The 14,542-nt window shown below is 34.1% G+C and overlaps 1 protein-coding gene across 11 annotated transcripts in view; it reads right to left on the bottom strand.

Moving 5' to 3' along the window:
• Window positions 1-14,542, bottom strand: part of LOC101320517 (membrane cofactor protein-like) — a 62,027-nt gene that overhangs the window by 12,007 nt on the left and 35,478 nt on the right. For 4 of the 11 annotated variants that reach the window (XM_033852814.2, XM_033852824.2, XM_033852827.2 and 1 more), the window contains exons 6-9: window positions 6,676-6,858; window positions 6,242-6,286; window positions 6,086-6,130; window positions 4,293-4,340 (exon numbers count right to left, since the gene is read on the bottom strand). The exons of 1 other annotated variant lie outside the window; for it this stretch is intronic. In XM_033852814.2, the coding sequence (XP_033708705.1) occupies window positions 4,293-4,340; window positions 6,086-6,130; window positions 6,242-6,286; window positions 6,676-6,858 (321 nt within the window). Of the gene's footprint in view, window positions 1-4,292; window positions 4,341-5,317; window positions 5,404-6,085; window positions 6,131-6,241; window positions 6,287-6,675; window positions 6,859-14,542 lie in introns of all 11 variants that reach the window. 6 more of the 11 variants (XR_012330916.1, XR_012330917.1, XR_012330918.1 and 3 more) reach the window with 4 other exon arrangements.

Genomic DNA, 14,542 nt, shown 5'->3' with positions numbered 1-14,542 from the left:
ATGGAAGCAAACTAAGTGCCCATCCATAGATGAATGTTACTTTGTTAAAGTTTCCTTCTATTACAAATTGGATCCTAAATTGGTTTTAAGCCCTCCTGTACACACACATTACATCTTCTTTATCCATATATACACACACACACACACACACACACACATTCACACATACAATGGAATAAAAAAAGAATGAAATCTTGCCAATTGCGACAACATGGATAGACCTAGAGGGTATTATAGTAAGTGAAGCAAGTCAGACAGAGAAAGACAAATACTATATGATTTCACTCATACGTGGAATCTAACAAAACAAGTAAACATAACTAAACAGAAACAGAGTCATACATAGAACAAACAGGTGGCTGCCAGGAGGAGAGGATTCGAGGTATGGGGAGGAGAGAAATAGATGAGGGATATTAGGAAGTAAAAACTTTCAGTTACTAAATAAATGAGTCATGGGTATGAAATGTAAGGTATGGGGAATATAGTCAATAGTTATGTAATATCTTTGTATGGTGACAGATGGTAACTAGACTTACCATGGTGATCATTTTGAAATGTATGAAAATATTAACTATGCTGTATACCAGGAACTAACATAGTGCTGTAGATCAATTATACTTCAAAAACAAACAAACAAACAAACTCATAGAAAGAGGTCAGATTTGTGGTTAACAGAGTCAGAGGGTGGGAGGAAAGGGGAATTGCATGAAGGCAGTCAAAAGGTGCAATCTTCCAGTTATAAGATAAATAAGTACTAGGGATGTAATGTACAACATGATAAATATAACTAACACTGCTGTATGTTATGTAAGAAAGTTGTTAAGAGAGTAAACTCTACGAGTTCTCATCACAAGGAAAAAAAAATTTTTCTATTTCCTCAATTTTGTATTATATAAGATGACGGATGTTCACTGAACTTACTGTGGTAATCATTTCATGATGTATGTAAGCCAAATCATTACGATATACAATGTAAACTTTATACAGTGCCATATGTCAATTATATCTCAACAGAACAAAAAAACTAAAAGGTACAGGAGGGCTTAAAAACAATTTAGAATCTGATTTGTAATAGAAGGAAACTTTAAAATAATAAAGACAATTTATAAAAAATCCATAGCTAACATCATATTCAATGGTGAAAAACTGAAAGTTTTTCCCTTAAGATAAGAAACAACCCAGGATGCCTGCATTTGCCATTTCTATTCAACATAACACTGGAAGTTCTAGACAGAGCAATTAGGCAAGTAAAAGAAATAAAAAGCGCTCAAATTGGGTAAGAAGAAATAAATGATCTCTGTTCCAGATGACATGATCTTATAAAAGGACAACTCTAAAGATTACACACACACACACACACACACACACACACACACACACACACACCCCTGATATAACAAATAATTCAGCAAAGGTGGCTGCAGTCTACAAAATCAACAAGCAAAAATCAGTTGCATTTCTATACATGAGCAATGAACAATACAAAAAGGAAATTAAGGAAACAATTCCATTTACAACAGTATCAAAAAGAATAAAATACTTGGGAATAAACTAACCAAGGAAGTGCAACATTCATCCAGTGAAAACTACAAAACATTGCTGAAAAAAAATTAAAGACATAAATAAATGGAAAGACATCCTGTGTTCATGGATTGGAAGACTTAATATTATTAAGATGCTAATACTACACAAAGCAATCTACATATTAAATGCAACCCCTATCACCATCTTGAAAATCCATTTTGCAGAAATTGAAAAATCAAACGTATAATTCATATGGAATCAAGGGACTAGCAATAGCCAAGAAAAATCTTGAAAAAGAAGAGCAAAGTTGAGAGGGCTCATACTTCCTGGTTCCAAAACATACTAAAAAGCTACAATAATCAAAACAGAGTGGTACTGGCATAGAAACACACACACACACTAATGGAATAGAGTAGAAAGCCCAGAAATAAACCCTTGCTTATATGGTTAAATGATTGTCAACGGGTGCTAAGAACATTCAATGGGGAAAAATGGGGAAAGGATAATCTCTTCAACAAATGTTTCTTGGAAAACAGATATCCACATGCAAAATAGTGAAGTTGGACACTTACATCATATACAAAAATTAATTCAAAAAGGATCATAGAACTAAACTTAAGAGCTAAAACTATAAGACGCTTAGAAGAAAACATAGAGGACAATCTTCATGATATTGAATCTGGCAATGATTTCTTAGATGTCACACCCAAAACACAGGCAACAAAAGAACAAATAGATAAACTGGACTTTACCAAAATTAAAAACCTTTGTGCTTCAAATGACACTACCAACAGAGTGAAAAGGCAATACACAGAATGGGAGAAAACATCTTCAAATAATGTATCTGATAAGAGATTAATGTCCAAAATACATAATGAACTCCTAAAACTCAACAACAACAAAAAAACAATTCAAAAATAGGAAACGGACTTGAGTAGACATTTCTCCAAAGATCTATAAGAGACCAATAAGCACATGAAAAGATGATCAATTACTAATCATTAGGGAAATTAAAAAATAGAAAAGCACAATGAGATACTACTTTACATGTATAAGGATGGCTATTATCAAAAAACAGAAAAATAAGTGTTGACAAAGAGGTAGAGAAATTAGAACCTATGTGTATCACTGGTGAGAACGTAAAATGGTGCAGCCACTGAGGGAGACACTAAGTTTGTTCCTCAAAAAGGGAAACACAGAATTACCATACACCCCAATGTGCTATTCAGAATAGCCAAAAGGTGGAAACAACCCAAGTGGCTATCAACAAATGAATGGATAAACAAAATATGGTATATACAAATAATGCAATATTATTCAGCCATAAAAGGGAATACAGTTCTGCTACATGTTACAAGAGGGACAAACCTTGAAAACATCATGCTAAGTGAAATAAGTCAGAAGTGATTCTACTTCTTGACCTAGAATAGTCAAATTCATAGAGATAGAAAGTAGAATATTGGTTACCAGGGCTGAGGGGAGGGAGAATGGAGGGTTATTATTAAATGGATATAATCTTTCATTTTGAGATGATGAAAAAGTTGTGATGATAGCTAGTAGTGATGTACTTAATGCCACTGAAATGTACACTTAAAATGGTTGAATAGTCAAAAAAAAATTTTATCTAGAAAAATTAACATAGAAAATAGCCTGAACATTTCTGAAAAGGATGTCTTCTGCCAGATATTAAAACATATTATGGTACTGCCGTCAAAAAATCGACTTACTGGGGGCACAGGAATGGACAGAGATCAAGGGAACAGAGAGAAGATTAGAACACCTATGACTTTATTTAATGTACGATAAAAATTGGCACTTCAAAACAGCTGTAGAGAAGACAACTTATTCAACAAATAGTTCTACTTAGCCCTTAGATGGGGTGGGTGGAATGGAGATGAACCTAATCTCATTCCACATACCATAATGAATTTCAGATAAAACAACGATTTAATGCAAATAATGCAATCAGGATGTATGGTTAAGATGTTTATATAATTTCAGCATGGGGAAGTCCTGAAGCTTTTATAAGAAGGATACACAGTCATAGCCATTAGGGAAAAGATCAGTACACCCAGCTACCTATAAATGTAAAATGCACATGTAAATGACCACTGATAGGAGAATAGTTATATATGGTATATATTAAAGTCATCATTAAAAAGGATGGGAGTAGATCTAAAAAGAACCCCAATTCAATACATTAAATGGAAAAAGTGAAAGCTTCAGAAAAATATGGCAGCATAATGCCATTTTTGGTTAAGAAAAAATGCCAAAATATGTATAAGTACACATATAAAGATGTTGATGTACAGAAATAAAAAGATACCCTAAACTATTAAGTGATGATTCAGGAAATGGACTAGAGAAAGAGGAGGAGAAGTAATCTTTTACTCTGTATGCTTTCATAATGTTTGAAATTTTACAAACTCATATTCATATACTATTTATGTAATTAAAAGTTATAAAAAGCAATATATATACCCAATAATATAAAATTTTAAAACTGACTAGTAAATATAAGGCAAAAAAAAACAACCTAGAAAAAAAAGTTCATTTTAAACAGGCTTTGATGAATTCTGACAAATCAACAAGAAATATTTTAGAAACCAAATAGAAAAATGAAAAAAGGACATGAACAAATAACTGTAGATGAAAAAAGCTCAGCTTCATTGATAATTAAATAAATGCAAATTAATATGTGACATCATTTTTCACTCATCACCCTAAAAAGTTCTAAGCAATATATGTAGAATAAAGAACTCCTGCACCTGGATGACTTGACCCCAGAGTCGTAGTTGTATGAGTAGGCTTGGAATCTGGAAAAATAAATTTGATTCAATTCTCCAGCCTTATCAATACAAAATTATGGATTTACTTTTGATTTTTTAAAAAGATTATTTCTCAAATTGAATTATTTCCCCAAATGAAAAATACACATACTTCCTAAACTTTGCAATTCTACTTCTGTGAAGTTAACCTAAAATATATATTTACACAAGTACATACGAATGTATCCATAAGAATGTTCACTATGGGATGTTCACTATGGCTTTGTATTATATAATGGAAATCCTAGAAGTTAACTAATAATAAACCATAAAAATATGTGTTCAGAATAAAGATATGAAACTTAAAAAAAATACCATCCACATAGTACCTTATTACATAATTTGTATCCTTTTCTTTTCCACTTAGTATTTTGCCCACATTTTTTCATATTTGCATAATCACATCTACCTTATCACCATTATATGTCACTAATGATACTTTTCATGCTCTCTAACTGATGATAAAAAATGATTGACAGTCTCATGAGGAATTTTGATTTTTGATATTTAAAAAAAAAATCCCTGTAGTTTACCTTCTTTATAAATTTGTCCTCACAATTCTCTCTTCTTCAAACACTAAACTGTATCAGTGTTTTATAAATCCTTTATAAAATGCTTATGGTCAACTCTTTCAAAAGAGCCTATCAACAAACATAGTATACCACAGTGCATAGTCCCAGTAGGACCATGTGAGTAAACATGGATGGGTCAATATCATCCACCAAAAAAAACATCTTTTTCCCACCAAAACTTCACAGCCCTCACCAAGGTACTCAAGGAGATTACTGGATACCAGGTTTACAGGAATTATAAAAAGGTGTTCTAATTACCATGTTAACATGAAAAATTCCCCTCAGTCCTTAAAATATTAGGACAATAAGAAGTAAACAAATTAAAAGCCAGTAGATGACATTTGTTTGAGTCATTAAACAATGGGACACTGGAACCTATAGAAATGTTGTTACTTTAGTGAGCAGAGCCACACTGGGACCCTGAGTGCAGTCTGCCCAGGCTAATGCTCTTCCTCTCTTCCTCTTGTCTCTTGCTTCTGCTGCAACCAAAGAGAAGAAGTCAGAGACAGCAGCCCTGAAATCAGGAAGATAATTCCTTCCACCATATCAAAATAGTCTCTCAAGTCTTAGGCAGAGCAGCTAATCAGTAGTCCCTGCAGAACCAAACTGGTCACGGTCTGGGAAAAGAAACATAGTCCTAGACCCAGGAGATACCCTGTAAAGGTGTCAACAGATCACTTTTAAAATGAATAAATTATCAATGTCGATGATACAGAAAACACACATGTTAAAAAACAGACGCCATGGACCTTCCTCTGCATTAATATTGAGTTATGCTGTAATGCATGCAAGCTACCTTTAAGGGCTTTCTAGATACTAGGCACTGTGCTAAGTGCTTTAAATGGATCCCATTTTAAATTTACTACCACTCAGTAAGGAAGGTTTTAAATCATCCACCAAAAAAACCATCTTTTAATCATTTTACATGTAAGTAAACATGCTTAAAGTTTACTTAACTTGCCACCTGCTTATATCTGCAGACTACTGCAAATAATTTTAAAGTCACTAAATGTAACAACTAAAATGGCTGTTAATATGTTCTTCTCCATTTCATTCCTAAAACTGATGAATGAGTGTAAATCATAGGAATTTAAAAGATTTTGAAAAAAATCACAAGGAATGTAAAGGATTTTGAAATATATAAGCAGGAAGTTACTAGACCTGAGTCACTGGAAATTGGAGGTTGGGAACTGGGAGGAGTTGACACTGGAAAACAAAAAACATGTAGATTGGATCAAACACTTGCGAGTTACTGCTAGTATTTTCACCAAGAATCTGAAAGACTTTTGAAAAAATATATGCAGGTAGTTACTAAACCTGAGGCACTGGAAATTGGAGGCTGGGTACTAGGAGTAGTTGACTCTGGAAAACAAAATAACGTAGACTGAATAAAAAACTTGGGCATTATTATTTTCTTTTCATTAATATGAATTATGCCTTTCACTCTTATTTAGGTAAAACTTCCTATGCTTCAATTTACTCTGAAAAATGATTGCTATTCATTTTTACATGTAAAAAATGTCAAACAAGAGAAATTTATATACATGTGTGATGTACATGAAATGCTAAGACCCTATAATGACATCCAAAATCGCAACAGCAGATTTCTTTGTAAATTTGAAGTCATACAACTATCACAGAAATGAATGCAAGACAGTTAAATATGAAAATTGTTTCTTTTCTATTATTCTGTATCATTGACATTTAATGTCAAAGAAAAAAAAAACAAAGGAAAACGACAATATTTATACCTTTAATACATGTTGGTATCTCAGGCTCCCAAGTACTGTTCGCACCACAGACAATTGTGTTGCTGCCATTAAGCTTAAAACCCTCAATGCATCTATATACAATCGTTGCTTTGTAGTAAAATTTTGTTCCATGTCCTGAGACTATCATTCCATTTTCAACGTATGGATAGGCACATTTGACCACTGAAAAATGGAGAAATTCCAGAGTTAATGGAAAGCTGCTTTCACATAGGACCAGAAAAACTAGTGCAAAGTAATAACTTCCAGTGGAAAGAAAGAGGAAAGGAATGAAAAGATGTTAATTGGAAAAAAAAAAAAAAAAGACTGCGCATTTGAATTCCAGGAAACAGATCTGGAGTAGTCTAATAACCTTTTCCCACCTAAAACAGACTGTCATTATAGTTTATTTGCTTCCCTACATTTTCTTTCCATTATTGACAAGTTTTGAGAAAGGTCTGAGTACCAGACACAAATTCAGGGCAAGTTCAAAAGAAACTTTCAATGCTCTTTAGCTCTAGGATTTTTTTAAGATCATGCTGACACTAACTGCGGTACCCTGCTTTTTAAGAAAGGCAGCAAAAACTTTTCTTAGAAGGTAATATCTGAGCTCAAATTTAAAAGTTGAAAAGAAGCTAGCCATGCCAAGATATGAAAAAGAAAGTTCTCAGGTGACAACAACACAGAGGAACTGGGATGTTCAAGAAGTACAAAGGCCAGCGGAGTTAGGGGAGTGTTTTCCAAACATTCTGGACTGTAACCCAGAGATCAAGAAATACATTTTACATTGTAAACCAGTATATAAACAAACAGGCCTGAGATAATGTTAAAAGTTAATACTTAGCCCTCACACCAGTGTACTCTGATATTTCCCATTCTACTCTACTTCTTAAAAAGTAAAATACTCATCCTGACCCTCTAGGATTCACGATCCATTAATGGGTTTGGCAGAATTTGGGAAAAAACAAAATCAAGAAACACTGGGCTGGGCAGTGAGTTCAAGAGAACGTCTTATGAGATTAAATCTGAGTAATAGATGAGGGCCAGATAATACACTGCCTTTTAAACCAGAAGAGTGTCCTTTCTCCTTTCGTTTGGGTCTGAATTTCCATCAGGTATTATTTCTCTTCAGCCAGGAGAACTTCCTTATCAATTCTTATAGTCCAGGTTGGCTAATGACAAATTCTCTTAGCTTTTGTTTATCTGAAACTGTTTTTATTTCACCTTCAGTTCTGAAAGATTTCTCTTTGACAGAGAATTCTAGGCTAACTGTTTTTTCTTTCAGCACATTAGCAGAACTATTGTCTTGTAGTTTCAACAGTTCCTTAACAAAAGTCAGCTGTCATGTCATTCTTACTTTGGGGTGAGGAGAGAGAGGATGTAATATGTTTGTGTTTTGTTTTTTGTTTTTCCCTCTCACTGGCTACTTTTTCTTTTGTTTTCAGTAGTTTTACCATGTTGTGTTTAGTTTAGTGGCAGTTTCTTGGTAAATTTTTGAAATTTATTCTGCTACGGTCAGTGAATTTCCCAGACCTGTGGGGTTGTTGTTTTGGATCAAATTTAGATAATTTTTGGCCAGTATTTATTGAAATTATTTTCTACATTTTTCTCTCTCCTCTCTTCTGAAACTCCAGTTACATGTATGTTTGACTCTTTGCTTTTTCTCCCAAATGTCTTTCTCTCTGTTTCTTATTTTAATCTTTCTTTTCAAATCATGGTGGATTTCTATTGCTCTGTCACTGATATTTTTCACTGTTGGGCCAATATGCTCTTAATTGTACCTAATGATTTTCTCCTAAGTTAGGTTTACTACTAGATAACAAAGTACATACAGTAAATCTCACCCTTTTAAGTGTACAGCTGTATTAGTTTTGATCAATTCAAATAACCATGTAATTACCTGCACAATAACAAAAGTTCCATTATCTCCAAATACTTCCTTATGCCACTTTGTAATCAACCCTCCCCAACTTTCGACCACCTTATCCAACCAGCCAACCACTAATCTGTTTTCTGTCCCTATAATGTTGCTTTTCCAGCATGTCATAATGGGATCACAGCCTCTGAGTATGGCTTATTTCACTTAGCATAATGCATTTGAGATTCATTCCTGCTGTTGCATGATTCAGGAGTTCATTTCTTTTTATTGCAGAGTATTACTCCATTGTATGGATGTGGTATAGGCTGCTCATCCATTACCAGATGAAGGACATGTGGGCTAATTCCAGTGTGGAATGATTATGACTAATGCTGCTGTGAATATTCTCATGCAGGTTTCTATATAAACATACCTTTTTACTTATGTTGCTGAGTTGTATGGTAAATGTATATTTAACCTTATAAGGAATTGCCAAATTGTGTTCCATAATGTTCATACCACTTTGCATTCTTACCAGCAATGTATTAGAGCTCCAATTGCTCCATATACTTGCCAGTTAATGGTATTGTTAGTTTTTAGGTTTTTAAATTTCAGCCATTCTAATAGCTGTTTAGTGATACCTCACTATGGTATTAAATTCCATTCTGTAATTACTAATGATATCAAGCAACTTTTCATGTACTTTTTTGGCATACATATGTCTTCTTTGGTGAAACAAATCTATTCAAATATGTTGCCCATCTTAGAAAACATTGGGTTCTTTTCTTATTGTGTTTTGAGAGTTATATATTGTATACAAGTCCCTTAGCAGATATGTATTTTGCAAATATTTTCTCCCAGTCTGTGGCTCATTTTATTCATTCTTTGAACAGTGTAGTTGAAGCAGAAGTTTTGAGTTTTTAATAAGTCCAATTAATATTTTTTCTTTAAAGAAGAAGGATCATGCTTTTAGCATTGATTTAAGAAATCTTTGGCTAAGGCAGAAATATTTTCTACGTTTTCTAGTAAAAGCCTTATGGTTTTAGGTTTTACATTTAAGTCTTTGGTTCATTGTAAGTAAATGTTTGTCTATGGTGCTAACATAGGTTGAGGTGCTTTCTTTTTTCTGTGCATAATGTATATCGAATTGAACCTGTAAATTTACCATTTTTCCAATGAATTGTTTGTATATCTGTGATGAAATCAAGTGGACATATTTGAAAGGGTCTATTTCTGGATACTTATTCTGTTCCACTGCTCTACATGGCTATCCTTTCACCAATACCACACTGTCTTGATTATATTCCTTACAGCATGGTTTATAAGAAGTCTTGACATCAGGTAGAACAAGACATCTATAATTTTTTTTCAAATTTATATTGACTATTCTAGTTCTTTTATCTTTCTAAATAAATTGTAGAGCCTGTTTCTCAAGTTCTGCTGGGATTTTATGGGATTGTGTTGAATTTAAAGATCAATTACTGACATCTTTATTATATTGTGTCTTCTAATCCATGACCACTGAATTTTCTCTATTTATTAAGGTCTTCTTTAATTTCTTCTATAAGTGTTTAGTTGCTTTTACCATTTAAATATTTCACATACATTGCTAGATTTATATGCAAGTATTTCATGTTTTGGAGCTGGTATAAACAGTACTTGAAAATTTTCCATTTCTAATGGTGTTTTACTAGTTTATAGATATACCGTCGATTTCTGAATGTTGATTGTGTATCTTGCAACCTTGCTAAAACTTCAGCCATTCAAGTTTTCTACAAAAGCAATCGTCATAAGTGAATGACGTCTATTTTATTTCTTACTCTCCAATATGTATGCCTTATTGTACTGTCTAGGAACTCCAATGCAATGCCGAATAGACATCCTTATCTTGTTCCACTTTAAGTAAAAATAAACTACTCTTTTACTATTAAGTATAATGTTAGCTGGGGAATTTTTTTTTTTTTTTTTTTTTGCGGAGCACAGGCTCTGGACGCGCAGGCTCGGTGGCCATGGCTCACGGGCCCAGCTGCTCCGCGGCATGTGGGATCTTCCTGTACCGGGGCACGAACCCGTGCCCCCTGCATCGGCAGGCGGACTCTCAACCACTGTGCCACCAGGGAAGCCCCAGCTGGGGAACTTTTATAGGTGCCTTTTGTCAGCTTCAGGTAGTTCCCTTATATCCTTATTTGCTGAGTTTTATAATGAAAAGATGATAAATTCTGTCATATACTCTTTTTTCTTTTACATCTATTAAGGTGATCATGTGTGGTTTTATTTTGTTTTTGTTTTTTGGCACATGCTAGAAGATTTAATCTTTAAAATAAACATTAAGTTAGGCATTCTATTTGCAGGAGAAACTGACATTCAAAGAAGTTAAATAACTTACAGAGCTAATGGGAAGTGGAGACAGAATTGTCCAATATATTCAAGGGAAGGTTTGTCTAAGCAAATGGCTCTGGGCTCAAATAAGGGAGGATATGCAGCATACTCTAAGCTCTCATTAGTTCTCTTTTTATTTTTTAATTTTATTTATTCATTTTTTTTATACAGCAGGTTCTAATTACTTATCTATTTTATACATATTAGTGTACACATGTCAATCCCAATCTCCCAATTCATCACACCACACCGCCCGCCTCCCCCCAACTTTTCCCCCTTTGTGTCCATACTTTTGTTTTTTACATCTGTGTTTCTATTTCTGCCTTGCAAACCAGTCCATCTGTACCATTTTTCTAGATTCCACATATATGCGTTAATATATGATATTTGTTTTTCTCTTTCTGACTTACTTCACTCTGTATGACAGTCTCTAGGTCCATCCACGTCTCTACAAATGACCCAACTTCACCCCTTTTTATGGCTGAGTAATATTCCACTGTATATATGTACCACCTCTTCTTTATCCATTCATCTGTTGATGGACATTTAGGTTGCTTCCATGACCTGGCTATTGTAAACAGTGCTGCAATGAACATCGGGGTGCATGTGTCTTTTTGGTTTTGTTTGAATTTTATTTTATTTTGTTTTTATACAGCAGGTTCTTATTAGTCATCAATTTTATACACATCAGTGTATACATGTCAATCCCAATCGCCCAATTCATCATACCTCCACCCCCACCCCCTGCTGCTTTCCCCCCTTTGTGTCCATACGTTTGTTCTCTAAATCTGTGTCTATTTCTGCCCTGCAAACCAGTTCATCTGTACCATTCTTCCAGGTTCCACATATATGCGTTAATATGTGATATGTTTTTCTCTTTCTGACTTACTTCACTCTGTATAACAGTCTCTAGATTCATCCACGTCTCTGCAAATGACCCCATTTCGTTCCTTTTTATGGCTGAGTAATATTTCATTGTATATATGTACCACATCTTCTTTATCCATTCATCTGTCAATGGACATTTAGGTTGCTTCCATGACCTGGCTATTGTAAATAGTGCTGCAATGAACATTGGGGTGCATGCGTCTTTTTGAATTAGGGTTTTCTCTGGGTATATGCTCAGTAGTGGGATTGCTGGGTCATATGGTAATTCTATTTTTAGCTTTTTAAGGAACCTCCATACTGTTCTCCATAGTGGCTGTATCAATTTACATTCCTACCAACAGTGCAAGAGGGTTCCCTTTTCTCCACACCCTCTCCAGCATTTGTTGTTTGTAGATTTTCTGATGATGACCATTCTAACTGGTGTGAGGTGATACCTCACTGCAGTTTTGATTTGCATTTCTCTAATAATTAGCAATGTTGAGCAGCTTTTCATGTGCCTTTTGTCCATCTGTATGTCTTCTTTGGAGAAATGTCTATTTAGGTCTCCTGCCCATTTTTTGATTGGGTTGTTTTTTTAATATTGAGCTGCATGAGCTGTTTATATATTTTGGGGATTAATACTTTGTCCGTTGATTCATCTGCAACTATTTCCTCCATTCTGAGGGTTGTCTTTTTGTCTTTTTTATAGTTTCCTTTGTTGTGCAAAAGCTTTTAACTTTCATTAGGTCCCATTTGTTTATTTTTGGTTTTATTTCCATTTCTCTAGGAGGTGGTCAAAAAAGATCTTGCTATGATTTATGTCAGAGTGTTCTTCCTATGTTTTCCTCTAAGAGTTTTATAGTGCCTGGTCATACATTTAGGCCTTTAATCCATTTTGAGTTTATTTTGTGTACGTTAGGGAGTGTTCTAATTTCATTCTTTTACATGTAGGTGGCCAGTTTTCCTAGCATCACTTATTGAAGAGACTGTCTTTTCTCCGTTGTATATCCTTGCCTCCTTTGTCATAGATTAGCTGACCATAGATGTGTGAGTTTATCTCAGGGCTTTCTATCCTGTTCCATTGATCTATACTTCTGTTTTTTATGCCAGTACCATATCGTCTTGATTACTATAACTTTGTAGTATACTCTGAAGTCAGGGAGTCTGATTCCTCCAGGTCCATTTTTTTCCCTCAAGATTGCTTCGGCTATTCAGGGACTTTTGTTTCTCCATACAAATTTTAAGCTTTTTTGTTCTAGTTCTCTAAAAAATGTCATTGGTAATTTGATAGGGATTGCATTGAATCTGTAGATGGCTTTCAGTAGTATAGTCATTTTCACAATTTGATTCTTCCAATCCAAGAACTTGGTGTATCTCTCCATCTGTGTCACCTTTGATTTCTTTCATCAGTGTCTTATAGTTTTCTGAGTACAGGTCTTTTACCTCCTTAGGTAGGTTTATTCCTAGTTATTTTATTCTTTTTGTTGCACTTGTGAATGGAATTGTTTCCTTAATTTCTCTTTCTGATCTTTCGTTGTTCGTGTATAGGAATGCAAGAGTGTTTTTTTTTTTTTCTTCTTCAAAGTTTCTTGATACGGTAAATTGCACTGATTAATTTTCAAATTTGAATCGTCCATGAACTCATGGAATAAATCCTACTTAATTACGATGTATTATTTTTTATAGGCAAGGATTTGATTTATTAATATTTTAAGAAGTTTTAGTTCTATGCCCATTTTGGATATTGTCTGTAATTTTCTTGCAATGTTTCTGTCTGGTTTTGGTATCAGAGAAATGCTGTCCTCATGAAATGAGTTAAGAAGTATTCCTATCTCTTTAGTTTTCTTGAAAACTTTGTGTAGGGCTACTACTATTTATTCCTTAAATGTTTGGTATAATTCCCCAGTGAGGACATGGGCCTGCAGTACACTTCATGAGAAGGTTTTTTATAATTTTTTATTGAAGTATAGGTGATTTACAATATTGTGTTAGTTTCAGGTATACAGCATAGTGATTTGTTGTTTGGTTATTCTTTAGATTATATTCCATTACAGGTTATTACAAGATATTGGATACAATTCCCTGTGCTATATAGCAAATACTTGTTGCTTTTTTATTTTACGTATAGTAGTTTGTATCTGTTAATCCCATGCCCCTAATTTGTTGCCCCCCTCCTTTTTCCCTTTGGTAATCATAAGTTTGTTTTCTACATCTGTGAGTCTGTTTCTGTTTTGTATATAGAATCATTTGTATTATTTTTTTTGATTCCACATACAGCTGATATCATATAGTATTTGTCTTTCTGTCTTACTTCACTAAGCATAAAATTCTCTATGTCCATCCATGTTGCTAAAATGTAACTATTTTATTCTTTTTTTAACGCTAAGTAATATGCCAATACACACACATACAGACACACAGACACACAGACACACACAAAACATCTTCTTAATCCAATCACCTGTTGATGGGTACCTGGGTTACTTCTATGTCTTGGCTATTGTAAATAGTGTTGCTATGAACATTGGGAGTGCATGTTCCTTTTTGAATTAGAGTTTTCGCTTTTTCCAGACATATACCCAGGAGTGGGATTACTGGATCATAGCTCTATTTTTAGTTTTTTAAGTAACCTCCAGACTGTCTTCTTTACTGGCTGCATCACTTTACATTCCCACCAACAGTGCAAGAGGGTGCCCTTTTCTCCACACCCTCTCCAACATTTATTATTTATAGACTTTTTGATGACAGCCATTCTGACCAGTGGTA

Source organism: Tursiops truncatus, chromosome 1 (assembly GCF_011762595.2).
Source record: "Tursiops truncatus isolate mTurTru1 chromosome 1, mTurTru1.mat.Y, whole genome shotgun sequence".
NCBI lineage: Eukaryota > Metazoa > Chordata > Mammalia > Artiodactyla > Delphinidae > Tursiops > Tursiops truncatus.
The sequence above is the reverse complement of the archived record's forward strand: the minus strand, read 5'-3'. Positions and strand labels throughout refer to the sequence as shown.